Here is a 27,969-nt window from a genome sequence, read left to right as displayed (position 1 = left end):
ACCCCTCTGCCTGTGCTTCCCAGGCTAGCCTGCTCAGGGCTGTCACTGTCTGGTCACTGGTCTGTCTTCCCACTGAACTGGGGCCCAGTGAGAGTAGGGTCTGAAGCTCACGCAGTGTCTGCTATGTCCCAGCATCATCCAGCACAGAGCTGGGCACAGAAAGGACGTCAGTGAATATTTGTTTCATAAATTAACAGATGAATCCCAAAGGTGGTATTATTTTTAATTCCTTTCCTTTCCTTTTTTCTCTTTCCTCTTTCCCCTTTCCTTTCCTTTCCTGTTTTGAGACGGCATCTCCCTCTGTCACCCAGGCTGGAGTGCAGTGGCACAATCTCGGCTCACTGCAACCTCTGCCTCCCAGGTTCAAGCGATTCTCCTGCCTCAGTCTCCCGAGTAGCTGGGACTACAGGTGCACGCCACCACACCAGGCCAATTTTTGTGTATATATACAAAAATTTTGTATATATTGTATATTAGTAGAGACGGAGTTTTGCCATATTGGCCAGGCTGGTCTCAAACTTCTGACCTCAAGCGATCCATCCGCCTCGACCTCCCAAAGTGCTGGGATTACAGGCGTGAGCCACCTCGACTGGCCCTAAAGGTGATATTATTGTCCCATGTTACTGATGAGGATACAGAGTTCCAGGTAGTTTAAGCGAGCTGTCTAAGTCATACCACTAGTGAGAAAGTAAGCAGGGATTTGAATTTGGGAAGCTTGGGTCCAAATCCTGTGTTCTCATTCGATATGCCAAATGGCCAGTGGGCTGAGAGCCAGCTTTCCGTGAGGCTGATGTCTTCCTGCTCTTTCCCCCAGGCTCGTCCTTTCCTTCTAGAAATCTTCGGGAGCTTTGGGCACCGGGGAGGAGAGCAGGCAGGAGGTTGGGGAGGGTAAGGGGAATGGGAACAAATCGGGGGGCGGGCTGGAGAACTAGGACTTGGTTAATTTGAGAGTGAGCATGGGGGAAGTCTCGAGGGGTTTCCCTAGACCCATAGGGGGCAGCCGGAGTCGGCTGCCGGAGGTGAGGGGGCGGAGAAAGGGTGGGGACCAGCCCCGCGGGGGGCGATGCGGTAGCTGCAGCGGCGGCGGCAGGAGTTTCCCACAATGCAGCGCGGCGCGCTGTCCCCGGTGCTGATGCTCAGCGCTGCCCCGGAGCCTCCGCCGCGCCCGCCTCCCGCCCTCTCCCCACCGGGCTCGGGCCCAGGCTCGGGCTCCCGCCATGGCTCGGCTCGTCCCGGTCCTACCCCAGAGCCGTCGGGGAGCCTGGGCGCGGCGCTCGACAGCAGCCTGCGTGCCGCCGTGGCGTTCAAGGCAGAGGGCCAGCGCTGCTATCGAGAGAAGAAGTTCCGGGAGGCCATCGGCAAGTACCACCGAGCGCTGCTGCAGCTGAAGGCGGCGCAGGGGGCCCGCCCTAGCGGCCTGCCCGCCCCCGCCCCCGGGCCCACCAGCAGCCCCGGGCCGGCGCGCCTCAGCGAGGAGCAGCGGCGCCTGGTGGAGAGCACGGAGGTGGAGTGTTACGACTCCCTCACGGGTACGCCGTCGGGGGGTGGGGGGATGGGGCACGAGGGGAGGGGGCAATCGGGAGAGCTTGGCGACTTGGGGGGCAGGGGCCCTGGGGCTGAAGGGTCCAGGGCTGTGGGCTTCTGGGGGAGCCTTCAGAGCTTGATCAAGGAAAGGGATTAGGGGTAGGGGATGACAGGGGTCTGTGGCTGGAGGGAGCTGGGATGCAGGAAATGGTCTTTGGGTCGGGTCTTCAGGGCCCCGCTTCCCCTGAGTCATTCTTTCCACCCCCTGGCCGCACGTGGACCCAAGGTGAGGAAGTCTGCCCTGAGCCAGGCTCTCGAGGTCCCGGCCCTCGCCCCCGCGCGGGGCCTTAGTGCTCTTGCCCACCGACAGCTCTGGGTGGATCGCCCAGTGGCGCCTGTCCGTGTTTTGGCGCCCCCTAGCGGCGGCGCAGTTGCGCCTGTTTCGATAGGCGAGCGGATTGGCGCCCCTGGTTGCCGGAGCAATCCCTTAGGCCTGGTTCCCTGCCGCCTGGAGCCTCGGCTCCTCGCAGTCAGGTGGGTTCTGGGGGTGCCAGCAGGCTCTGAGAGTGCCGGCCGCGGCGCCCTCGCAGCTTGCCTGCTGCAGTCGGAGCTGGTAAACTACGAGCGCGTGCGCGAGTACTGTCTCAAGGTACTGGAGAAGCAGCAGGGCAACTTCAAGGCCACCTACCGTGCCGGCATTGCCTTCTACCACCTGGGCGACTACGCACGCGCGCTGCGCTACCTGCAGGAGGCCCGCAGCCGCGAACCCACAGGTGAGTGGCGGGGCGGGGCAAAGGTGAGGGCTGGGCCCAGGGCGGGGAAAGGGGCTGCAGCGGAGGGAACAGGCAGGAAGATCAGGGCAGAACAGCAGAGCCCTCCTCCCGCGGAGCTGCTTCTAGGTAGGGCTGCGCCACCCACCTACTCCCTACACGCCCACTCATCCATTCATCCACCCCGCCCTTCACCCGCCATTCAAACATCCGTCCACCTATCGCTCCTCTGACATCTCCCCGGCCATTTCTCATCTACCGTCATTGCCACATCTGATATCTCCTATTCACCTGCTCAGTTACTTCCCTATCCACCCACTGTCATCTCCATTACCCTGTCCCACCCCTGCCTACCGCACACACTCATTCCTCCACTCACCCATTCACACACACCTATTCATTCACTTCCTGCACCATCCACTCATCCACTCGGGTGGGCGATGCCAGGAAACTGGGGTGTGTGTGTGTGTGCGTGCATGTGTGCACTTACACACATGAGTGCAGGAGGGCAGACACAACACTCAGTTTTGTATTAAGAGCCAATGAAGAAGGAAGAGGGATTACAACAGGTGCAGGGTTGTGGGAGCCGAGACGAGATTAGTTTTCCTGTTAAGTGGCTCGGAGAGAACAGACTTCTTGCAGATGTCGCTGGAGGATGAGAAGTGTGACGGGAGCCTCTGCGAAGAGGCATTCCTGGCAGAGGGTGCCGCAAATACAGGCGCATAGAGGTGTGCGATGGCTCCGCTTTGCCGACTGTGACTGGGGCTTTGGGGAAGGGCTCTGGCTCTACTGGCTGTGTGAGCGAGCTGCTGGATACTTCGGAGAATGGGGTGTGAGCCAGGGAGGTGTGGAAGTCACCTGCTGCCCCGGGACACCCAGATGATGCCCTGCCCACCTCCCCTGCAGACACAAATGTGCTCCGCTACATCCAGCTGACTCAGCTGAAGATGAACCGTTGCAGCCTCCAGCGGGAAGACAGTGGGGCTGGGTCCCAGACTCGGGATGTAATTGGCTGAGGCCAATCCAGGGGGACCTCTCTATCCCTCGCCCTCCCACCTCACCATGTAACTTCCCCCTGACTCATGTGTTCGTTGGTAAAACACTTGTCACTGGTGAGCATAACTTGTGTGGTGTTCTTGGGGGGACCAGGGAGGGCCTCATCCCTTGGACCTTAGAAACCCAGAGAAGCCCAGGGAGGGTGTGTGGGGTGGGGGGGAATGTTCCACTGGGATGACCCAGCATCAGGGCCTGGGCCAGGGAAAGAAACAGTCTAGGCCAGTCGCAGTGGCTCACGCCTGTAATCCCAGCATTTTGGGAGGCCGAGATGGGTGGATCACTTGAGGTCAGGAGTTTGAGAGCAGCCTGGTCGACATGGTGAAACCCTGTCTCTACCAAATATACAAAAATTATCTGTGTGTGGTGGCGGGAGCCTGTAGTCCCAGCTACTCATGAGGCTGAGGCAGAAGAATCACTTGAACCCAGGAGGCGGAGGTTGCAGTGAGCTGAGATGGTGCCACTGCACTCCAGCCTGGGCAACAGAGCAAGACTCTGTCTCCAAAAAAAAAAAAAAAAGGAAAAAGGAACACAATCAAGTGCGGTAGGGGGCAGGGGTTACCTTTAATGCTCCATTTTGTGCCAAATCCCCCATGATGCCCTGTCCCTGAGTATCCCTGCCCACCCTCCCCCCAGTGCAGGGTGGGCACAGGGCTCCACCCCCTGGGGTACAAAGGAATAAGTTAAGTGTCCCCCCCCTCCCTCCTTCCCCAATAAATAGAGTGAACATCCTGCCCAGGGCCTCCCCCACCTTGTGGCATGGCAGGCTGGGGCGGGGCCTGGGGCGCTACATTCATGGCTGCCCAGGCGGGCGGTGGTGGGCAGGCCTTAGTGGGAGCCGTGGGCCCCGCACAGGGGCACTGTGCTGTCTTGGTTCTGCCCCTCCATGTCCATGTCCAGCAGTGTGGGCTGCATGCTGGGGGGCCCAGGGCTCTCCGGAGTGTCTGGCCTGCTGGGAGGCGAGATGGTGAGTGTCCGGCCGAAAGAGACCAGTTTCCAGGGGTCCAAGCGGGGGCGACTGGCAGCCGGCCGAGGTCTCGGGGCAAAGGTCAGGGTGGTGGGGCGGCCTGGGAACTCAGGGGGCCGGCGGCGGGCTGGGAACAGGGCCTGGGGGTCGGGCAGGCGGGGGAAGTCCAGAAGGTCACGAGGGCCTGGTAAGAGAGGTTCAGAGGAGGTGAGTGGGGTGGGGCAGAGGGTGGCATTAAAAAGCCCAGAGCTTTTACATGAAAAGCACAAGTTCTGGTTTCTCTCGAGAAATCCGTGGATCTTGCTGCATCCAGTTTCCATCTGTAGTGTGGCAGTGCTGGGACCTTGACCTAGACTGGGACCACTCCCAGCTGCTTGCTCTTCTGGGTGGACCCTGGCATGTTCCTTAACCTTCTGGAACTGCTGCTTAGCAGCAGCCCCTGGGGCCAAAGCCCTGGTCTTCCCGACTCTCCTGCATTGGGCTAAGCTCAGGCATGGCTTAGCTCTGAAGGGGGATAAAAATGGTGCCTCACTACGTAGGTGAGGAGCAAATAGAATAACCATAACTTAAAACAAGCAGCACAGTGCCTGACGTGGGTACTTAATAACACTGCTATGGCCGCATCTCCCACCCAGTTAACAGATGGAGGAGAACAGTGTCTAGGCTGTGTAAGAATTGGCGATGGTCATGCTGGTCACCACCGCTATAGGCACCTGCCTGGCCTTATAGGCATCAGTTTGCCGCCTGTGTCTCAGTCCCCTGGAGACCCCCGATGCCTCCAGGAGTGAGCGGTAAAGGGACACAGACCCTCCCTCCTCCACAAGAAGCAGAAGGTGGCTGCCTGAGGGTCGTGGCTGGGCTCGACTTGCGACCCTGGCAGAGGAGGAAAGAAGGGGTTTTCTGTGACCTGGGTGCAGGGCGCCTCACTCACCAGGGCCATGGCCCGCGGGCTCGGGCGGCCCCCGCTGCCCCAGCGCCCCGTCCGATGGCGTCCGCCGGTGCCCGCGGCTCACAGCGCATGCAGCCGTGACGTGGGTGGGCGTGAGCGACTGGCGGGGGTCCTTCTTGAAGCTCTCCAGCTCCAGGTCCACCAGGGGGTTGGTGCTGGGCGAGGGCGTGGGTGTGGGCGCGGGCGGGGAGGGTGGTGGGGAGGGCGCGGCCGGTGCGGCCTCGTCACTGTCAGAGCGCAGCAGTGAACGCGTGGAGTTGCAGTCGGACACGGACGACAGCGACACGAGGGTGGCCGAGGGCGCCAGGCCCAGGCCGGGGCCCACGTCTTCGCGGCGGCCGTGGGGACGCGCGGGTGGGCTGAGGCCCCGCGGGAAGCGGCCGGCGCGGGGAAAGAAGAGGCCGTCGAGCCAGCGCCGCTGCTCCTCGCCGTCGGCCGCGCGCGCCTCGGCTACGTCGGCGCCCAGGCCCACAGCCCCCAGCAGCGTGGCGCAGCCTAGCAGCGCCAGGTCGCAGCGCCGCCGGGCGCCGTGTCCCCACCGAGCGGGGGGCGCGGACGGCGTCGGCTCCCACGGCGCCCGCGCCCCCGGGGAGGGCTCGGCAGGCAGTGGCACTGAGAGGTAGGACGGGGTCGAGTAGGGGGAAGGGGGCACGCTGCTGCCTCCATCCTCTGCCTCCGCGAACTCCTCTGCAACCGGAGAGGGCCATCACTCCGCTGCAGGGCTGGCCAGGGCCCCACGGGGACTTGTGCCAAGGGACAGCCCCCGATGACCCCTCCAACAGCAAGACCAAGACCCACGAGCATCGTTCTTGAATCTGTCTCCCGGAGAAGCCTCAGAGAAGGGTGGTCCCTGCCCCTGGAAATGACCCCCCACGCCCCAGGGGCCACCATCTCCCTTCCCAGGAAGGCCTTCCACTCACTGGCCCAGTGAAACCTGGTCTCTTCGCTCAGCCCCAGGAGGCTCACCCCTTTGGCCAGGGAACCCCCACCCCCTTACAAGAACCCAGGCTCTTACCCATCTCATTGAGGCTGGCGAAGCCAGGGGCGATGGGTGTGTGTTTGGGGGACTTGCCCAGGTTGGGGGCACTTGATGACCACTGTTTGCTTCCTTCCCCCAGCCCCTTCAGCCTGCGGGGTCCAGGGAGAGATGGAGATCTCAGTCCTGTGGCCTGGAGCCTGGGAGCTGGGGCTTGGGCACAGGGTGGGCATGACCACACCACACCTCACCTCTCCTCTCCTCCCACCCGCTCCTTCTGCAGGGTGGAGCTGGGCCCCCACGTTCGTCCCTTCTTCTTGCCCCCGACCAGTTCTTCCTTCTTTGGGGGCCCACCGCGGCTCCATGTCCCACTTCCTCCACTGCTGCTGCCACTGCTGCTGCCACCACAGTCCACGGGAGTCACTGGGTCCAGAGAAGCCACTTGGTTACTGGGTGGAGGGTCTGTCCCCACTGGGCTCCCAGCCTCCAGTGCCCCCAGCTCAGGCCCACCCTCCGCCTGGGAGTCCAAGGGCTCTTTTGAACTCCAGTCGTGACCCTCCCTGCTATATATCTCCCCATAGCCCCCTACTGCTGTCAGGACAAGGTTCCAGCTCCTCCGCCTGGCACTGAAGGCCATGAGCGGTTCCCTGCCAACTCCTCCAGCCTCCCCTCCTCTTCACAGCCTAACCCTTCACCATTCATTCTGGCGGGCTGCCTGCGCTTCTGGTCTCCAGCTCTGGGTAGTTAGTTCCCTGGGGGTCAGCTGCCTTCATCTCTGTACCTGCAATGCTCTGGACCTATCTGGTGCCAGTGTTTGCTGCCATGGTATGGGTATTTGTCTCTGTGTCCCCTGCAGGACTGACCTCCTGGGCCTGGTACAAAGCAGGTGCCCAGACAGAGGGCAGGGGGGCTGTGGGTGGGGACAGTGCTGGGGTGAATGAGGGGTTGGAACTTGGGAGCTAGCCTCTCACCCTTCAACCCACCAGGAAACTCCGATGACCGTGTCTCTACCATATAGCCCCGACTGTGGACATCTGTCCCTTCCAAGTCCCCCACCCTGGCCTGGCCTCCATCATCTCACTGCTTTCTCCACCTTTATTTCTTACAGCAGCCAGAGGGAAAAAGGTCAATTTGATTCCCTCAGTGCCTTGCTCGCATGGCTCTGGGGGCTGCCCCAGGGCAGTTAAAAGAAAGTCCATACCAGGCCAGGTGCGGTGGCTCTTGCCTGGAATCCCAGCACTTTGGGAGGCCCAGGCAGAAGAATCACTTGAGGTCAGGAGTTGGAGACCAGCCTGGCCAACATGGTGAAAACCCCATCTCTACTAAAAATACAAAAATTAGCCAGGCATGGTGGTGCAGGCCTGTAGTCCCAGCTACTTGGGAGGCTGAGGCAGGAGAATCGCTTGAACCTGGGAGGCAGAGGTTGCAGTGAGTTGAGATCGCACCATTGCACTCCAGCCTGGGAGACAGAGCGAGCGTCTGTCTCACCATGGAATACTATGCAGCCATAAAAAGGAATGAGATCATGTCCTTTGCAGGGACATGGATGGAGCTGGAAGCCATTATCCTCAGCAAACTAATGCAGGAACAGAAAGCCAAACACTGCATGTTCTCACTTATAAGTGAGAGCTGAGCAAATAGATCACATGGACACAGGGAGGGGAACAATGGACACTGGGGCCTGTTGGGGGGTAGGGTGGGGGGAGGGAGAATATTAGGAAAAATAGCTAATGCATGGGCTTACTACCTAGGTGATGGGTTGACAGGTGCAGCAAATCACCATGGCACACGTTTACCTATGTAACAAACCTGCACATCCTGCACACGTACCCCAGAACTAAAAACAAAAATTAAAAACAAAAAAATCCATACCAAAGGTGTCAAATGAAAATTAAAAAAAAAAAAAAAAAAAAAAGGAAAATCCAGACTCTTATCCTGCTCTCAGGGCCCTGCCTGATCTGACCCCTGAGAACTCCCTGATCACAAAACCTATGTCCTCCTCCCATTCACTCTGCTCCAGCCAAACAGGTTAACAAGCAGCCCATGCTGTTCTCACCTCCAGCTTTTGCCTTTGCTGCTCCCTCCGCCAGGGGCATGCTTCCCTGAGGTCTCAGCCTGTCTCACTCAGCAGGAAGGTCCCTGCTCAAACCTCACCTCCTCCCATAGGGCTTCCAGATGGAAAATCGCAACCCTTCTGTGATGGGTAATTTTATGCGTCAACTTGACTGGGCCAAAGGACGCCTAGGTAGCTGGTTAAACATGATTTCTGTGAGGGTGTTGCTGGATGATTAGCATTTCAATCAGTGGACTGAGTAAAGAGAGATCGTCCTCGCCAATGTGGGTGGGCACCATCCAATCCACTGAGGGCCCAGATAGAACAAAAAGAGAGTTAGCTCTTTTTGTCTAGGAAAGCAGAGGAAGGGTGAGTTTGCTCTCTGCATGAGCATGGATATCCATCTTCTCCTGCCCTGAGACACTGGACATTGGTGCTCAGGTTCTCAGGTCTTTGGACAATTTTTTTTTTTTTTTTTTGAGACTGAGTCTCACTCTGTCGCCCAGGCTGGAGTGCAGTGGCACGATCTCGGCTCACTGCAACCTCCGCCTCTCAGGTTCAAGTGATTCTCCTGCCTCAGTCTCCTGAGTAGCTGGGATTACAGGCATGCGCCACCACGCCTAGCTAATTTTTGCATTTTTAGTAGAGACTGGGTTTCACCATGTTGGCCAGGCTGGTCTTGAACTCTTGACCTCAGGTGATCCACCTGCCTCGGTCTCCCAAAGTGTTGGGATTACAGGCGTGAGCCGCCGTGCTGGGCCAGGTCTTTGGACTTGATTTGGAACTACATCACCGGCTTTCCCACGCCTCTGGCTTGCAGAAGGCAGATTGCAGGACTTCCCAGCCTCCATAATCGTATGTGCCAATCCCTTATAATACATCTATTTCTTTTGTTTTTGTTTTTGTTTTTGTTTTTTTTGAGACGGAGTCTCGCTCTTTCGCCCAGGCCGGAGTGCAGTGACGCTATCTTGGCTCACTGCATGCTCCGCCTCCCGGGCTCATGCCATTCTCCTGCCTCAGCCTCCCGAGTAGCTGGGACTACAGGTGCCCGTCACAGCACCTGGCTGACTTTTTGTATTTTTAGTAGAGACGGGGTTTCACCGTATTAGCCAGGATGGTCTCGATCTCCTGACCTCGTGATCCGCCTGCCTCGGCCTCCCAAAGTGCTGGAATTACAGGCGTGAGCCACCGCGCCTGGCCTTTGTTTTTGTTTTTAAGTAGAGATGGGGTCTCGCTTTGTTGCCCAGGCTGGTGTCGAACTCCTAGGCTCAAGCAATCCTCCCACTTCATCCTCCCAAAGTGCTGGGATTACAGTTATGAGTCATCGTGCCCAGCCAATACATCTCTTTCTATATATCTAAACATATGCTGTTGATTCTGTTTCTCTGAAGAACTCCGATTAATACATCTCCTCTTTTATTCCCTTCCCTAGCTCCTTTAAAGAACTTATCACTACTAGAAATTATCCTGCGCCCGGGCGCGGTGGCTCATGCTGTAATCCCAGCACTTTGTGAGGCTGAGGTGGGTGGATCACTTGAGGTCAGGAGTTCGATACCAGCCTGGCCAACATGGTGAAACCCCCATCTCTATTAAAAATACAAAAAATTAGGCAGGCGTGGTCATGTGTGACTGTAACCACAGCTACTCGGGAGGCTGAGGCAGGAGAATCGCTGGAACCCAGGAGGCGGAGGTTGCAGTGAGCTAAGATTGCACCACTGCACTCCAGCCTGGGAGACAGAGCGAGACTCTGTCTGTCTCCAAAAAAAAAGAAAAAAAAAAAAAAGAAATTATCCTGCTTACTGACTTATTTGTTTACTATCTGTTTCCTGTGATAAGAATGAGGAAAAGGGCCTTGTCTGTCTTCTTTCTTGCTGTTACTCTGGCTTGGTGCCAGGTATAAACATCGTGCTCAAAAATATTTGTTCACTGACTGACTGACTGGTCAGGGCCTTGGGAGATACTCACGGCGAATGGCCCTCAGCCGGGGGATGATGCTGGGGCTTGCAGGGGGGCTGGCCCCATCGGATCCTTTCCGCTTATCCAGAGTTGGAGAGGCCTGGACTGTGATCTTATGCTCAAAGCCTGCAGAAAGAAAGAGAAGCTTTCCTAAGCAAATGGTTCCAGGGATTACCAAAGGGAATTTTCTTCTGTAGAAGTAGAGAAGGAATTCTAGAATGGGAACACCGCCATTTTTCATTCCTTAATGCAGTGGTTCTCAGAGTGTGGGCCCCAGAACAGCAGCATCACCATCAGCTGAAAACTTCTTGGCAATGCAAATTCTTGGGCCCTCCCTGAATCAGCAAGTTGGGGTGAGGCTCAGCAATGGACTGTGGTTTAATAAGCACAAGCACAAGAGCTCTTGTGGATCAAGGACCTAGGCCTCAGTGTCCAATATGGCCGCCAGTAGCTACGTGTAGCAGCTGAGCACCTTGAAATGTGGCTTGTGCAATGGGGGAATTGGAGTTTAACCTTTATTTATCTAATTTTTAAACTGTATATATATATATATATATATATATATATATATATATATAAAGGATGAGTTCTCACTGTGGTGACCAGACTGGTCTTGAACTCTTGGCCTCGAGCAATCCTCCAGCATCCACCTCCCAAAGTGCTGGAATTACAGGTGTGAGCCACCATGCCCAGCCAACTCTTTATTTTATTGTAATTACCGCAATTTAAGTTTAAATTTTAAAAACAGGTATGGGGGCTGGGCGTGGTGGCTCATATCTGTAATCCCAGCACTTTGGGAGGCCGAGGCGGGTGGATCACGAGGTCAGGAGATTGAGACCATCCTGGCTAACACGGTGAAACCCTGTCTCTACTAAAAATACAAAAAAAAAAAAAAAAAAAAAAAAAAAGAGCCAGGCGTGGTGGCGGGTGCCTGTAGTCCCAGCTATTTACGAGGCTGAGGCAGGAGAATGGCATGAACCTGGGAGGCAGAGCTTGCAGTGAGCCGAGATCACGCCACTGCACTCCAGCCTGGGTGACAGAGCGAGGCTCCATCTCAAAAAAAACAAAAACAAAAACAAAAAAAAAAACAACAAAAAACAGGTACTCCATTTGGTTATTGGAAACATTTAAGCATGTTTGGAGCAACTTGGGTATGTATATGTACTTTTTCAACTCTAACTTTTATGAAATCTAAATACAGATCCAATATTTTTGATGGGTCAGGTACAGTAGCTCACACCTGTAATCCCAGCACTTTGGGAGGCCAAAGTGGGAGCGCTGCCTGAGCGCAGGAGTTCAAGACCACCCTGGGCAATATAGCAAGACCCCATCTCAGAAAAAAAAAAATTTTAATGAAAATTTACTGTCCAAATTTAGATGTGCCATAAATATAAAATACATCTGGATTTCAAAGATTTAGTGTGAAAAAAGAAGGTAAAATATCTCACAATTATTTTGTATTGATTGCATGGATATATTGGGCTAAATTAAAATATATATATATTTTTTGAGATGGAGTTTTGCTCTTGTCGCCCAGGCTGGAGTGCAATGGCGCGATCTCGGCTCACTGCAACCTCTGCCTCCCAGGTTCAAGCGATTCTCCTGCCTCAGCCTCCTGAGTAGCTGGGATTACAGGCATGCGCCACCACGCCCGGCTAATTTTGTAGTTTTATTAGAGATGGGGTTTCTCCATGTTGGTCAGGCTGGTCTCAAACTCCTGACCTCAGGTGATCTGCCCGCCTTGGCCCCCCAAAGTGCTGGGATTACAGACGTGAGCCACCCCACCTGGCCTAATAAAAGATATTAAAATTGACATCTCTTATTTCTTTTTGCTTTTATGTGTAGCTTACTAGAAAATTTAAAATTATACACGTGGCTTGTATTATATTTCCACTGGCCACTGCTGCTTAAGGCACTGCTTTCTGGCTTGTAACATCACAGAAAGAGACAAGTAGACACTACGTGCCTCCCTCCTGAATGCATTACCTGGGAAGCAGTGTGGGGAAAAAAAAATCAAACCTGAATCTGAATCTGATTAAGTCTTGAGATCAACTATTAGGTTGATCCATCTCGGCTCACTGCAACCTCTGCTTTCCGGGTTCAAGCGATGCTTGTGCCTCAGCCTCCCAAGTAACTGAGATTACAGGCGTGTGCACCACCACACCCAGCTAATTTTGTAGTTTTAGTAGAGGCGGGATTTCACCATGTTCTAGAGCCGGGCTGCTCTAGAACTCCTAGCCTCAAGTGATCCACCCACTTTGGCCTCCCAAAGTGCTGAGATTACAGGCGTGAGCCACTGCACCTGGCCAGATTAAAAGATATTTTTAAAGAGAGATAACATGAAAAAGAAAGTTCAGAAGTGACTGTCCTAAGTGTCAAGACAGATGTTCCTCTCAGGGGATGGTGTGAGGTTGTCTGGAGGGGCAGGTAGAAAGCACTTGGGATGGCTGTGAGGTTCTCTCTGCTTTCATGGGGGTGACTAGAGTAACTCATTTGGCTGTACAGGTTTTTGGTCTTTTTTTCTTCTTCTTCCCTTTAGAGATAGGGTCTTGCTCTGCTGCCCAGACTGGAGTGCAGTGGTGCAATTACAGCTCACTGCAGCCTCGAACTCCTGGACTCAAGTGATCCTCCCACCTCAGCCTCCCCAGTAGCTTGGACTATAAGTGCATGCCAACGTGCCCAGCTAATTAAAAAAAAATTTTTTTTTTTTTTGGTAAATATGGGGTCTATGTTGCCCAGGCTGGTCTCAAACTTCTGGCCTCAAGTGATCCTCCCACCTTGGCCTCCTGAGTAGGCTGGGACTACAAGTGCTCGCCACTGCACTGGGCTGATCACTGACTATGTGCGATATATTTAGCAATAAAAACAAGTTGAAAAAGAAAGGAAGAGATAAATCCTAGGTCGGGGCTGCTCCCAGCAGCCTCTTGGGGGGCGCTCTGGGGACACGGGTGGGTACCAGAGGGCAGGCTGATGTGGCTGCCGCCTTCCCGCAGCTTGAGCAGGCGGCTGCGCTTGAAGTTGCCCTTGCGCTTGCGGACCCGGGGCTTCTCCTGGCTCAGCTGGCACATGAGCAGGTGCAGCTCCCGTTCCACGATGTCCATCTCGCGTTCTGCCAGCTCCTGCTCCCGCCGCCGCAGCTGCTCCTCCTGGAAGCGCTGCTCCTGTGCCGCCCGCAGCAGCTCCTCCTCACGGCTCCGAAGCTCCTGGGAAGGAGAGGTGGTGGCTGGGGGGAGGGGCTTAGCTGCTCTGCTTCCTGGGGAGGGACCCAGGGCTGCTACGTCTGGTTGGTGCCTCACACAAGGGTACCTTGCTGTGGGGTACACTGGTTTCACCACCCGACTCATGCTTTGCTAGCCAAGCTGGGTGCCAGGGCAGGGAACTGTGTTAGCTCAAAGAAAGGGGTGCTTTTTCTTTCTTTTTCTTTCTTAACTCTTCAATTTAGAAAACTTCAAACATCCACAAAAGCAGAGAACAGTGCACCCCCCTGTACCCATCATCCAATTTCAACAATTACCTATGCTTTGCGAATCTTGTATCCCCGTCCTTCTCTCCTCTTGCCCTCTCTTCGTTTCTGCTGTAGTATTTTAAAGCCAACCCCAGACATCATGCAGTGTCACCTGTAAGTACTTCAGTACAGGGTGCCTTTTTCTTATTAATCCACCAACAGGAGGCTGTCTTTTCTTAATATGCAAAAAAAGGCTCCCTTGACCCTGCATGGACCCAAAGGCTGGGGTTCAGGGGAGGAGTCTCTGAGCAGCCCAAGGCATCAGAACTCAGGGGTCTTGCTCCATCTTTCCCACTTTGCCCCCTGCCTTCACCTTCTCCTTGGTCCGAAGGTCATCAAACATGTGCTGAATCTCCAGCTTCCAGTCTTCCTGCAGTGAGTGGAAGGACTCCAGTGGCATCTGGAACAGGGCTGACTGTTCGATGACTTCAAGCCGCTTCAAGATGCTACCGAAATCTGGCCGCCCATGGGGGTCTGGGTCCCAGCATTCTGGGGTGGGAGGAGGAAGGACAGTGGTGGGGCATGGAGGTGTCAGTGGTCATGCTCTGGGGACTCAGCCTGCTCAGAGGAAGGCAGAATTTCTGGGGATGGCAGACAAACAGCTGCTATGGAGCTGAGGGGAATGGATTCAAAGCCAAGCTCCTGGCCAATTCCACTCAGTGAAACGCTGGGAGAGAAACCCCAGGACCTGCACCCCGAGGAGGGGCTGGTAGTGGAATCAGGATCAAGGTGGAATCCCAGGGCCAAGGAATCCTAACAGGTTGTCCTGAGAGCTCTGGGCCTGGCCCAAACAAGGGCTGGGATGTGGGGGATGGAGCCAACCATGGGGAGGCTGTTTAGAGTCCAGTGGGTTCCAGCCCCTTCTTCCTCACTCCTGGGCCCACTGGTATGGATAGGTGTGAAGGGGGAAGGTCTGGGCCCACAGGTCCCTGCCACTCCAAGCTGAGCCTACCCTCGTCACGGGGCCCCGGCTCACCCTCCAGGAGGCGGGCAAAGGGCTCGGGGCACGTGGAGGGAATGGGCAGCGTCAGCTTATTCATAGCCACGCCATACGCCACGGCCAAGGCGTCGATCTCACGGTAGGGGACCTCCCCCGTCAGCAGCTCCCACAGCAGCACCCCGAAGCTGCAGGCAGGGGAGAGGGAGGGGTGATGTCGCAGCCCACCCCAATCCTCACCTATACCCAGCCCTGCCCTTGGTCCCATGCAGGGCTGCCCTCACCCCAACACCCACCCCCGGCCAATGAGGTCACAAGAACTTGCTTTGACCTCCATGGCCTTGTTCTCCAATAGATGGGGTGGGTTTGGCTCTCTGACGTCTCTCCTTTGCTCGGCCTCTCTTCCCTCTCCCCTGCCTGAAAATCTTCAGGTCCCGTGTTCCTACTGGCCAAATCCATCTTTCTTATTTTTATTTTTGTAGAGATGGAGGTCTCACTATGTTGCCCAGGCTGGTCTCAAACTCCTGGGCTCAAGTGATCCTCCTGCCTCGGCTTCCCAAAGTGCTGGGATTACAGGCATGAGCCACTGCATCCCACCTAAATCCATCCTTCTTGGCCCTGGTCTTTGATGACCCCTGCAGCCTCACTTCCAAACACTCTCAGCCCATTCTAACCCCAGCTTCATCTTGCAGCCACACTGAATACTGAGCAGGCCCTGTGCTTTCTAACCTCTGGCCTTCACACATGCTGTTCCCTTTGTGGAGAACACTCTTCCCTTGTGTAACTATTTGTCCCTCAAGTCTCAACACAGGTTGCCCCCTCTGTCAGGAAGCCTTCCTTGATTCCACAGCCTCCAAAGCTAGGTCAGAGGCCCCTCCTCTATGTTTCCCCAAAACACTCAGTACTTACCTCTAAAAACCAGTTAACATTATTTAACATTTATAAAGCACTTACTGCAGGCCAGGCACTGTGCTAGGCACTCAGTAATCCTCACAACAGCCCTGTAAGGCAGAAGGATTTGGTATGACCCCCGCTTTAGCTGATGAGCAGGTACAGGCTCAGAGAGGTAAGGGGCTTGCCCAAGGTCACACAGCTAGTGAGTGTTGGAGCCACACTTGGACTCAGGTCTGCCTGCTGCCCACGACAGTGCTCTCAGTGGCTCCATGGTACTAGAGCGTGCGTCACTGTGCTGTGGTCCCTGCAAGGCTATCTTCCTCTGCAAACTCTACATCCTCCCAGATCCTGATGGCCATTCTGTGTGGTGTTTATCCTGGAGTACATCCCTGGTCTCCCCACTACCCACTCATGCATTCATTCAACATATCCTTTTTTTTTTTTTTGAGACAAAGTCTCTGTCACCCAGGCTGGAGTGCAGTGGCATGATCTCGGCTCCCTGCAACCTCTGCCTCTTGGGTTCAAGTGATTCTTGTGCCTCAGCCTCCCAAGTAGCTGGGATTACAGGTGTGCACCACCATCCCAGCTAATTTGTGTATTTTTAGTAGAGATGGGGTTTCACCATGTTGGCCAGGCTGGTCTCCAACTCCTGACCTCAGGTTCCGCCTGCCTCAGCCTCCCAAAGTGCTGGGATTACAGGCATGAGCCACTGCGCCCGGCCCATTCAACGTATACTTATTAAGTGCCTACTGTGTGCCAAGCACCATTTTAGACATTGGGAAGAGATAGACACAATCACTGCCCCCATGCAGCTGACAGCCTCCCATTCTTCAGTGACAGTGCTGGTGAACTGAGCTGGCCACATGCTGCCTGCATGAATTTTCCATTCTCCTTTGCAGCTAAGCATGCCACATGACCACAGTTCTGGTACATGGGATGCAGGAGGGGGTGTAGTAGGCAACTAGCTTCCAGGAAGTATCCTCAAAAAGAAGGGGTGCCCAGCCGGGAAAGAGTGTGAGGTGGGATGATGGCTTGAGCCCAAGAGTTCAAGGCTGCAGTGAGCTATGACTATACCACCGCATTCTAGCCTGCGTGGGAGAGTAAGAGCCTGTCTTTTAAAAATTTTTTTAAATGAAAAATAAATTTATAGTGGGTTAATTTTATATTATTTATATCTTAAATAAGATGAAATCTGTCCCCAAACACCCTATCCTGTAAAGACTATTGTTCAAAGAAGGAACAGAATGGACCCCAAAATAAGAGGTGAAAATCCCCACATACACTCTAGTCATGCCAAGGGCAGCCTGACAGGCAAGGCTTCTTGCTTCCTGTCTCAACTTATCCCTGTCCTGCGAAGCCGCGGCAGGACACATCTGCAGCTCAGCACAGCAGACAGGCACAGGAGCGCAGGAACAAAAACAACATGGGTAAGAAAATGAGGCCGGGCGCGGTGGCTCACGCCTGTAATCCCAGCACTTTGGGAGGCCGAGGCAGGCGGATCACAAGGTCAGGAGATTGAGACCATCCTGGCTAGCACGGTGAAACCCCGTCTCTACTAAAAATACAAAAAATTAGTCAGGCATGGTGGCGGGCGCCTGTAGTCCCAGCTACTCGGGAGGCTGAGGCAGGGGAATGGCGTGAACCCAGGAGGCGGAGCTTGCAGTGAGCTGAGATCGTGCCACTGAACTCCAGCCTGGACGACAGAGTGAGACTACGTCTCAAAAAATAAAAAGAAGGGGTGCCATTTTCCTCTTTTCCCCTTCTTGTGGTTGGAATGTAGACATAAAACCTGGAGCCTGGGGGGTGGGGGGCAAGGGGAGGGAGAGCATTAGGCAAATACCTAACACACGCGGGGCTTCAAACCTAGATGATGGGTTGATGGGTGCAGCAAACTACCATGGCACATGTATACCTATGTAACAAACCCTGCACGTTCTGCACATGTATCCCAGAACTTAAAATTAAAAAAAAAAAAAAAAAAAGCTGGAGTGTGGAGCTAGGCACAGTGGCTCATGCCTGTAATCTCAGCACTTTGGGAGGCCAAGACAAGAGGACCTCTTGAGCCCAAGAGATCGAGACCAGCGTAGGAAACAAAGTGAGACCTCGTCTCTACAAAAAATTAGCCTGGTGTGGTGGCATGCCTGTAGTCCCAGCCACTAGAGAGGCTGAGGTGGGAGGATCACTTGAGCCCAGGAGGTTGAGGCTGCAATGATTTGTGATGGCATCACTGCACTCCAGCCTGGGTGACAGAGCAAGACCCTGTTAAAAAAAAAAAAAAAGGCTGGGTGCGGTGGCTGACGCCTGTAATCCCAGCACTTTAGGAGGCCCAGGTGGGCAGATCATGAGGTCAAGAGATCAAGGCTGTCCTGGCCAATATGGTGAAACCCCGTCTCTACTGAAAAATTTTAAAAAAAATAAATAAATAAATACAAAAATCAGCTGGGCCTGGTGGCATGTGCCTGTAGTCCCAGCTACTTGGGAGGCTGAGGCAGGATAATTGCTTGAACCCAGGAGGCAGAGGTTTCAGTGAGCCAAGATCGCGCTGCTGTACTCCGGCCTGGGCGACAGAGCAAGACTCCATCTCAAAAAAAAAACAAAAACAAAAAAAAAAAAAACGCTGGAGCTCAAGCAGTCATTTTGGATCATGAAGTAAACTTGAGAATGGAGACCACACAAGGTGGGGGAAAAAACAGTGGTTTATAACTGGAGGGTAGCATGATCCACCCCTCTCTCCCATGTCCTTGGAAACCTATGGGGTTATTGTGATTGTAATAATGACTGGGAATGTTACTGAAGTTTATGGCGGGGAGGTGTGGATATCCTGCATCCTGCTAAGTACAGGACAGGACCACATCAGAAAGAATTAGCCTGCCCGGCCGGGTGCAGTGACTCATGCCTGTAATCCCAGCACTCTGGGAGGCTGAGGCGGGCGGATCACCTGAGGTCAGGAGTTCAAGATCAGCCTAGCCAACATGGTGAAACCCTGTCTCCACTAAAAATATAAAAATTAGCCAGTGCATGCCTATAATCTCAGCTACTCGGGAGGCTGAGGCACAAGAATCGCTTGAATCTGGGAGGAGGAGGTTGCAGTGAGCCGAGATTGTGCCATTGCACTCCAGCCTGGGCGGCAGAGTGAGACTCTGTCCCAAAAAAAAAAAAAAAAAAAAAAAAAAAGGTAGCACAAATGAACGCCTGATGTACAGCCAGTTGGAAATTCTCCCAAAGGGCTGCTCTGCTCTAGGCTGAGCTGGAGACTTCCTGTCTGATCTGTCTCGGTCCCATACCCATTAATTTGCTGCTTGGACAATCTGGAGCCTCAGCTGGGAATTGACTGGAACAGTAAATGGGGAGACCCAGGTTTGGCTCCAACCAAGCAGAAGGTCCTGGGTTGAAAGTCTCCATGGCCACCATCAACTCTCACTGGTGACAGCAACAGACCCATCATTGGCTGTCTCTACCTAACAGTCAAAGGAGCTTTTATTTTTAAGTATTTTTTTTCAGATGGAGTCTTGCTCTGTCACCCAGGCTGGAGTGCAATGGCGCCATCTCAACCTCTGCCTCCTGCAGTCAAGCAATTCCCCTGCCTCAGCCTCCTGAGTAGCTGGGACTACAGGCACCCACCACCATGCCTGGCTAATTTTTGTATTTTTAGTAGAGATGGGGTTTCACCATGTTGGCCAGGCTGGTCTCAAACTCCTGGTGTCAAGGGATTCACCCACCTGGGCCTCCCAAAGTGCCAGGATTACAGGCGTGAGCCACCGCACCCGGCCTCCAAAGTTTTTATTTACTTCCTTTTATAAAAATTAATTTAAAAATTTCTTTTTCATATAGATGGGGTCTCACTACATTGACCAGGCTGGTCTCAAATTCCTGGCCTCAAGTGATCCTCCCACCTTGGCCTCCCAAAGTACTGGGATTATAGGTGTGAGCTACCACTCTATTCAGACATGGCTCCTCATGGCTTCCTACTTCATTAGAATAAAACCTGAAGGCCACTCCCTCACCCACAGGGCCTTCCAGCTCCCTCTCCTACATAATTTCCTACCTCTCTCTTCCTTGCCTGCACAGTGGCAGCCACATGGGCCTCTTTGCTGTTTCTGGGACACACCATGCTCACCTCAGCACCTCCTTCTTCCTCCAAACTTTTCGTGACTGGTTCCTTTTTGCCACTTGGAACTCAGATGAAGTATCATTTCTCAGATTGCTCAGAGAAGCGTTCCCAAAAGTAGTCTTCCAGCCCTTCCTCTCAGCCTCCTCGCACTTTGTACTAACACTTTTTTCTGGTGTACTTGTCTTTAAAAATTATAATTTTCTTAAAAAACAGCTTTATAAAAAAGAGCTTCTTGTATGTTGACTGACTTACTATTCCTGAGGGCAGGGATTGCATGTATTTTTCTTCTCTGCTATATCCCTAGAACCCGGTACAGTTAGATGAAGGAATGAATGAGTGAATTAATCATTTTCCCGTCTGACAGATGGGACAGTGCATGGGCTAGTGTCTGAGGGGGCTTTCAGTGCTAGCATCCACATGCTGTCTCTATGCTTTTTTAAATTTTTTCTTTTTTTGGAGACAGAGTCTCGCTCTGTCACCCAGGCTGGAGTGCAGTGGCCAATCCCAGCCCACTGCAATCTCTGCCTCCCGGCCTCAAGTGATTCTCCTGCCTCAGTCTCCCAAGTAGCTGGGACCACAGGCATCTGCCACCACGCCCAGGTAATTTTAGTATTTTTAGTAGAGATGGGGTTTCACCATGTTGGTCAGGCTGGTCTCAAACTCCTGACCTCAAGTGATCCACCCACCTTGGCCTCCCAAAGTGCTGGGAATACAGGTGTGAGCCACCGCGCCCGGCCTTGTCTCTAGATCTTATGAGTTTTTTATTCGAATCCAGTGTGCCCCCTAGTTGCCATTTGTGCTATCTGAACAGGTAACTGGCACTTGTCTGGTGGCCTGACCTTGCCAGCAGGTCCCTTTGTCAGACTGAGATCCTGGCTTCAGCAGGAGACCCTCCCTCCCACTCTGCCCTCACCCCTTCCTCCCTCCCTCACTCCCCAGAGGCCATCCCGGCTGCGCCTTTCAGCACCTCCAGACATCACTGCTTTTGGAGAAGAGGGAGAGACGGATAACCTCCGGCGCCATCCAGGCGTAGGTCCCCGCAGCGCTCATCTTGGTGGTCTTGTGCCACTCGCGGGCGAGGCCAAAGTCCGTGATCTTGAGCACCGTGTCTGCGAGGTTGTGGTTCTCGATGGCCTCCAGGATCAGGACTGTGGGGTGGGAAGAAAGGTGGGTCACCCCAGACCTGCCATGCTGCAGACCCAAGTGTTCTGGCCCGCTGCCTCAGCTAGAAACACGTCTCTCCTCTCACTGCTTCAGGCTGCCCCACTCTGTGGCAGGTCCTTTCCTGGCCTGGAACATCCATGAGCCCCTCCGCCCAGGTCTAATCCCTGTCCCAGGCTCCCACGAGGGAGTAGGGAGCTCCCCCTGTGTCCTCTACCCTCCTGATTCTGTCCTGGGCTTTGGGGAGCTCCACGAATGGTCAAGAACCAACAGCCAAGGCTGAAGCGGGTCACTTGAGCCCAGGAGTTCGAGACCAGCCTGTGCAACATGGCAAGACCTCATCTCTACAAAAAATTTTAAAAAATACCTGGGTGTGGTGGTGCGTGCCTACAGTCCCAGCTACTTGGGAGGCTAAGTTGGGAGGATCACTTGAGCCTAGGAGGTTGAGGCTGCAGTGAGCCATGGTCTTGCCATTGCACTCCAGCCTGGGCAACAGAGTGAGACCTCGTCTCAAAAAAAAGAAACAACAGCCAAGGCCTTGGTCCTCCAGGCCTTGAGTTCCCAGCTACCCTGGAAGCAGGAACTGCAAACCTGGGGCAGAAGGGAAGAACGTGGCTTCCCCCTCGTGTCTATCACTCCCGTGGCACACTGCAGTCAGGGTCCCAATTCTACCCCTTCCTGTGTCCACACTCTGCCACGAGACTTTGCCATTCTTTCTGCTAAAGAGGCAGAGTATGGCCAGGCACGGTGGCTCACACCTGTAATCCCAGCACTTTGGGAGGCTAAGGTGGGCGGATCACTTGAGATCAGGAGTTCGAGACCAGCCTGGCCAACATGGTGAAACCCCGTCTCTACTAAAAATACAAAAATTAGCCAGGCATCATGGTGCTCACCTGTAATCCCAGCTACTTGGAAGGCTGAGGCATGAGAATCACTTGAACCTGGGAGGTGGAGGTTGCAGTGAGCTGAGATTGCGCCATTGCACTCCAGCCTGGGTGACAGAGCGAGACTCTGTCTCCGAAAAAACAAAAAACAAAAACAAAGGCAGAGTGCACCCTGACTCTGGCTCAGCCGTATGACTTGCTTTGGCTAAGAATGACAGGGTGCCAATTCCAAGCCCAGGCCTCGCATGTCTGCTGGCCCTCTTGCACTTGTGTCATCACCATGACAACATGCCTCAGCTAGCCTGCTTGTCCAAGAAGATGAGAGCTACTTGGAGCAAAGCCTCTCCAGGTGAGCCCAGCCTCCATCAGTTTACCCTCCAGCTGGTCCGCAAATGCAGGAGCAGTAATACACAATGGTTGTTTTAAGATGCCGAGTTCTGGGGGTAGCTTATTACACAGCATGATCGTGACAAAATCTGACTGAAGTATTCCCTAAACATACTGGATGGTTCTAGCTTACTTTCTACCTGGGTTGTCACTAACAGCCATGAGGATCACGGCTAGTGTTTGTACTGTGCTAAGCTCTCTATAGGAATTGACTCATGAATGACCCCCCCCAGCCATTTTTTTTTTTTTTTAAAGAGACAGGGTTGGCCAGGAGCAGTGGCTCATGCCTGTAATCCCAGCACTTTGGGAGGCCAAGGCAGGTGGATCACTTGAGGTCAGGAGTCCGAGACCAGCCTGGCCAACATAGTGAAACCCTGTCTCTACTAAAAATAACAAAAATTAGCTGGGTGTGGTGGCGGGTGCCTGTAGTCCCAGCTACTTGAGAGGCTTTGGCGAGAGGATCACTTGAACCCAGGAGGCGGAGGTTGCAGTGAGCCGAGATCGTGCCACTGCACTCCAACTTGGATGACAGAGCGAGACTCCATCTCAATGAAAAAAATAAATAAATAAAGAGACAGGGTCTTTTTCTGTCACTCAGACTGGAGTGCAGTGGTGTGATTATGGCTTGCTGTAGCCTCAAACTTCTGGGCTTAAACAATCCTCCAGCCTTAGACTCCCAAAGTGCTGGGACTACAAGAGTAAACCACTGCACCCAGCCACAACCCATTTTTCTTGACTAGCTAACAGAGGCTCAGAAGTCACTTGGCCAAGAGGTCACATGGTTAGAAAATGGCAGGACAAAGGCTTGAATTAGTTTTGTCATCAGAGCTCAATCTCTTAACTGCTGGGATATTTTACTACCTTCTATCACATAGAGGCCCCAAAGTACACAGTGTACTGCCTGGGTTTGAATCTCAGCCCTGTTTCTTCCTGGCTGCATAACCTTGTACAGTTTACTTTAATCTTCACACCGAGACTTCTCCTCTGTGAAATGGGGCTCGTAACAGAATTTACCTTCTAGCGTTACAGTAAAAATTTATTGCCTGAAGCAACAGGGCCTTTGAAAGTGTTAGCTGTTATTATTAGTGTGTGATATTGCCATAATTGTTCCGAATTTCTCCACTTTTCTCTTTTGCCTTTCCTGGCTACTTCCCAGTCATAATAATAATAGTAAGGTAGTTCTACTATCATGCCCACTTGGCAGATGAAGGAACTGAAGGTGGCAGAGATTGGCAAATCACCCAGGGTCACACAATTGATAATCCTGCCCATCCTTTAAAGCCCAGCTTCAGATTGGACGTGGTGGCTCATGCCTGTAATCCTAGCACTTTGGGAGGCTAAGGCAGGCGGATCACCTGAGGTCAGGAGTTCAAGACCAGCCTGGCCAACATGGCGAGACCACCGTCTCTACTAGAAATACAAAAATTAGCCAGGCGTGGTGGCGCACGCCTGTAGCCCTGCCTACTTGGAAAGTTGAGGTGGAAGAATCACTTGAACCCGGGAGGCGGAAGGTTCAGTGAGCTGTGATCACACTACTGCACTCCAGCCTGGGTCATAGAGTGAGATGACTCTGTCTCAAAAAAAAAAAAAAAAAAGGCCGGGCGGGCTTCAATGTTACCTCCTCCTGGAAGCCCCCACTGTAAATTCCTAGTCTGTAACTCCACCTCTGCAGAAGTTTTGCCTTCTTAGGTCCCCATCTCTCCTGTTTGTATCGAAACCCTGTGACAGAGGGAACATCTCATGGTTTTATGCTTTATTTCTGTATTTCCCAGGCTGGGCCTAAGTCAGTCCCCCTTCAAAATCTTTATGTAATCATGTCACTCCCTGCTTCAAATCCTCTAATGGCTTCCACTACATCAAATAAAATACCCCAAGTCCTCACCATGGCCCCCAAGGTCCTATGTGATGTGGCTCCTGCCAGCCTTTCTGATCCTACTTCCTCCCATCTCTGCCTCAATGCCTGCTGTTCTGGTCTTGCTGTTCTCCAGTGAGACACACTCACTCCCACCTCAGGACATGTGCCCCACTGTTCCCCTTCCCCAGATCTTTGTAAGGCTGGGTCCCCTTTGTTCAGGTCTCTGCTCAAATGTTGCCTTCCCTGACCACCTGATCTAAATAAAGAGAACCCTCTGCTCCAGCCTTTGCCTTAGTCCACTGAGAGCCCCTGATACTCTCTGAAATTTTGATATCCATCTATCCATCATTTATTCCTGTTCACCGGAATATAAATTCCATAGCTGGGGGAGGGAGAAATCTTGCCTTGTTCACTTCTGTAATCCCAGAGCTGAGGACAGTGCCTAGTACAGAGTAGGCACTTAAGAATTACTGGTGGAATGAACCAATGAATGAATGATGGCAGATGAGGCGCTCCTTAGGGTAGGATGAGTGGGGAAGCAGTGCTGTGGAGGCGCTGTGTCCTCTGTTTCTGGCACAGAGCAGACCCATCACCCCGGGAGGAAGCCCTGGCCATAAGAGGCCCACTGACCCTTTGGCCAGATAGCACTGGCTACAAAAAACCTGGGGGTGTGGGGCGTGCTGTCAATCAGCAGAGGTGAGGAAGGGCTGAGGAGTCCCAGCCTTCAACAGGAGCATGCTGGGTGGCCCTGCCTCCATTTACCCAACATTTCAGAGGTGCTGGGGCATAAGCATCAGTTCCCCAGACACAGCACCAGCTCTGGCACATCGTGGTCACATGTTAGCTTTTTTTTTTTGCGATGGAGTCTTGCTCTGTCACCCAGGCTGGAGTGCAGTGGTGCAATCTCGGCTCACTGCAACCTCCACCTCCTGGTTTCAAGCGATTCTTCTGCCTCAGCCTGAGTAGCTGGGATTACAGGTGCATACCACCATGCCCAGCTAATTTTTGTATTTTTAGTAGAGAAGGGGTTTCACCATATTGGTCAGGCTGGTCTCGAACTCCTGACCTCGGGTGATGCACCCACCTCGGCCTCCCAAAGTGCTGGGATTACAGGCGTGAGCCACCGCGCCCAGCCAAGCTCTCTGTTGATATACAAATGTCAGGCTTGGGAGGCAAGGAAGATGCAGTCCCTCTATTCTAGGGGCTTACAATTGCTATGGGTGGGGAATAGCAATATATTCCTAAAAATAGTGGGATGGATTAAAATAAATTTCAAGATGTAGAAGTGACAGAAATCAGGAGTAGATGAGATGTGGGTGTTGAGAGCAAAGGGGGCACCTTCACATTTTGGGGCTTAACTGTGAGTGACGTGAGGGCCGGGGACATGCTGGCCTTCTCCACTGCTGATGCCTTTGCTTAGCACATGATCTGGCCTGGTAAATACCAAATGGAAGAATGAACAAATGAATGAAGAAATGAAAGGGAGTGAGATGGGGCACAGCACGAATGGGAGAGCCAGGAATGTAAGATTTTTTTTTTCTTGCTGTATCCCTGGGACAGGGTCTGGCACACAGCACTCTGGAAATATCTGTGGAATGAATGAATGAAATTGCTAGCCTGTGAGTACTGTCAGGGCAGAAACCATGGCTGTCTTACTCCCAGTTGGGCTCCTGCTTAATAGGTGCTCAATTAATACTTGTTGACACCACATGAAGCTCTTCCATCTAGAAATGAGTCTTGCAGAATGTTCCCTTCTACCTGGCTCCATTATTTATTCAACCAACCAATCAACTTTGGAGAACCTATCAGGCAGCCTGGAAGCTTTTATATAAGCCACATCCATTTAATTCCTCCCTCATCTTTTCCAGTTTGCCTTGGCCAGCTCGGCCTATGAAGACTCCAGGAAATGGTTCTCAACTGGGGGTGATTCTGCCCCCCAGGGGACATTTGCAATGCCTGGAGACACTTTTGGTTGTCATAGCTGGGGACAGGGGGCAGGGAATGCTAATGACATCTAGTGGGAAGAGGCTAAAGATGCCGCTAAGCAACTCACAATTTACAGGACAGCCCCTACAACAATGATCTGGCCTCAAGTGCCAATAGTGCTGGGATTGAGAGACACTGACTCCAGACGGGGTAGGCTCTTTTTGTCTCTGCCTGGTGGACTCTGGCAGCATGGCTGGATGGCGAGCACCTTGAAGGCAGGCACTGCATCTGTCCTGTTCATGCAGGGAACGCAGCTGTTCATGGATACATGTTTATTGAGCGATTGTGACTCTGCAGCCTGGGAGGCAGGTAAGTCCTTCAACCTTTCTGAGCCTCCTTTTTCTCCCTTAAGGCAGGCAAGGCCTACCTCACCTTCACCCTGAAGGTATCATACTGCTGCCCCTTCTCACTCCAGGCACAGTGTCATCTGGTGTCCCTCACCCTGTTTCCCGCCACCTAGGCCTGGCCTTGAGAGGTTCTGTGGAAGGAATTTTGGGGAGAGGACACCACTTACTGTTGATGGACTTGAGGTCGCGGTGGATGATGGGCACAGGGGCATCATTGTGTAGGTAGTTCATGCCCCGGGCCACCTGCACAGCCCAGTTGACCAGCACGTGAGGTGGCACCCGGCGACCTGCCAGCACCCTGCTCAGTGCGCCACCCCGGGCATACTCCATCACTAGGCAGAGGTGTGGGGGGTTGAGGCAGGCGCCCCTAAGGGCAATTATGTTGGGGTGCTGCAGGGCTCCAAAGAGCCGGGCTTCCTGGCACACCTGCTCCGCTGTCACTGCCGGGTCCTTCTCAGGGTCCAGCCGGGCGGCCTTGACTGCCACCTCCTCGCCACGCCACAGGGCCCGATAGACCTTGCCAAAGCCCCCCACACCGATGATCTCCTCTAGCTGCAGCTCGTGGAAGGGGATCTCCTGGGGCAGCTGGAGGCCCGCGGGTGCAGCGGGGGCGCCGGGGGCCACGTAGTTGCTGGGGAAGACGCCCACGCGGCCGCTGGGGAGCTGCCCGGTCCACCAGCCCTCGTCGCCGGACACCGCACAGTCTTGGGAAAGCACCTGGACGCGATCGCCCCTCCGCAGGGTCAGCTCCTCGTCGCCCGCCGCCTCGTAGTCGAACACCGCGGTCCAGACGGGCCCCGCGGGGGTCGTGCCCCACTCCTTGGCCACCGCCCCCTCCTCCTCCTCCATGGGGGAGGGGCCGGGGGCTGCGGGAGGCCGCTTCACACAGGCTGCCCGCGGGATGCAGAGGGCGGGCCCCGGCGGCCGGGATGGAGGGCAGTCCCTGCGGGGTCTAGGGAGCTCCTGAGGGCCATGGCTGGGGCGCCCTCCGCAGGAGCAAGAAAAAAAACCCTTTCAAAGGGCAGGCTCGTCCCTTCCGATTTGGCTGTAGGGGCGGGGCGGGGTGGGAGTGGGGCGGCAGGTTCACCCGTGCCCCCCAAACGGCAGAGGGCTAAGAGGGCCTGGCTGCGCGGCTCTCGAATGCCCGCCGGGGTCCGCCGGTGGGGGACGAGGGCGAGGGCGGCAGGCAGTCCCCGTTCCCCGCGCCGCTCACCCCGCGCAGCTCCACCGGCGGCCCCCGGCTCCGCATCCCGGGCCACGACTGCCGGGCCGGGCGGGGGTGGCGGGGCCCCTGGGGCGGCCGCCCCGGGCCGGGGTGGCGCGCCCCTCGGCCTCCTCACGCGCGGGGCAGCCGGGCGGCCCCCATCCTTGGCACCGGCCTCCCGGTCGGCCCCAGCCCCTGCCCCCCGCCCGTGCTGCTTCCCCGGGCCACCGGCGGGGCCCGAGTGACGTGTGGGCGCCGCCGCCGCGGTGCCTCCTGGGAGTTGTAGTCTCCGGCCGTGAGGCCTCGGGGCCCGGCTCTCAGCGCCCTCCAGCAGAGCCCCGCGGCCAGCCTCGGGCCGCAATGGACATGACACCCCACGAAGCCGAAGGAGTCCTCCCGGGGAGATGGGCCCGGCCTCGGCCCCTCCTTCGGACGCGGCGTAGCGGGCGC

At 54.4% G+C, this 27,969-nt stretch overlaps 2 protein-coding genes across 3 annotated transcripts; one reads left to right on the top strand and one right to left on the bottom strand.

The window, feature by feature from the left end:
- The first annotated feature begins 962 nt into the window (after positions 1-962).
- Positions 963-3,416, top strand: TTC9B (tetratricopeptide repeat domain 9B). Its single transcript, XM_034945112.3, has 3 exons — positions 963-1,529; positions 2,115-2,297; positions 3,201-3,416. Exons 1-3 carry the CDS (start codon positions 1,103-1,105, stop codon positions 3,308-3,310), a joined length of 720 nt encoding a protein of 239 aa, XP_034801003.1. The 5' UTR covers positions 963-1,102; the 3' UTR covers positions 3,311-3,416.
- On the bottom strand, positions 2,802-27,766 carry MAP3K10 (mitogen-activated protein kinase kinase kinase 10). 2 transcript variants are annotated; one of them, XM_034946464.4, is made up of 10 exons: positions 26,483-27,766; positions 20,663-20,843; positions 14,730-14,878; positions 14,067-14,242; positions 13,205-13,451; positions 10,258-10,374; positions 6,491-6,662; positions 6,279-6,391; positions 5,246-5,950; positions 2,802-4,498 (listed from the first exon to the last, which is right to left on the bottom strand). In XM_034946464.4, the coding sequence occupies exons 1-10, from the start codon at positions 27,162-27,164 to the stop codon at positions 4,176-4,178; spliced, it is 2,865 nt and encodes a 954-aa protein (XP_034802355.1). In that variant the 5' UTR covers positions 27,165-27,766; the 3' UTR covers positions 2,802-4,175. The 2 variants fall into 2 exon arrangements, with proteins under 2 accessions (XP_034802355.1, XP_034802354.1); XM_034946463.3 differs by having other exon boundaries at positions 14,706-14,878; positions 26,483-27,572.
- Positions 27,767-27,969: the final 203 nt, after the last annotated feature.

This window comes from Pan paniscus, chromosome 20 (assembly GCF_029289425.2).
Source record: "Pan paniscus chromosome 20, NHGRI_mPanPan1-v2.0_pri, whole genome shotgun sequence".
In the NCBI taxonomy this organism is placed as follows: domain Eukaryota; kingdom Metazoa; phylum Chordata; class Mammalia; order Primates; family Hominidae; genus Pan; species Pan paniscus.
Note: the sequence above shows the minus strand (reverse complement) of the source record. Positions and strands in the feature narration are given on the sequence as shown.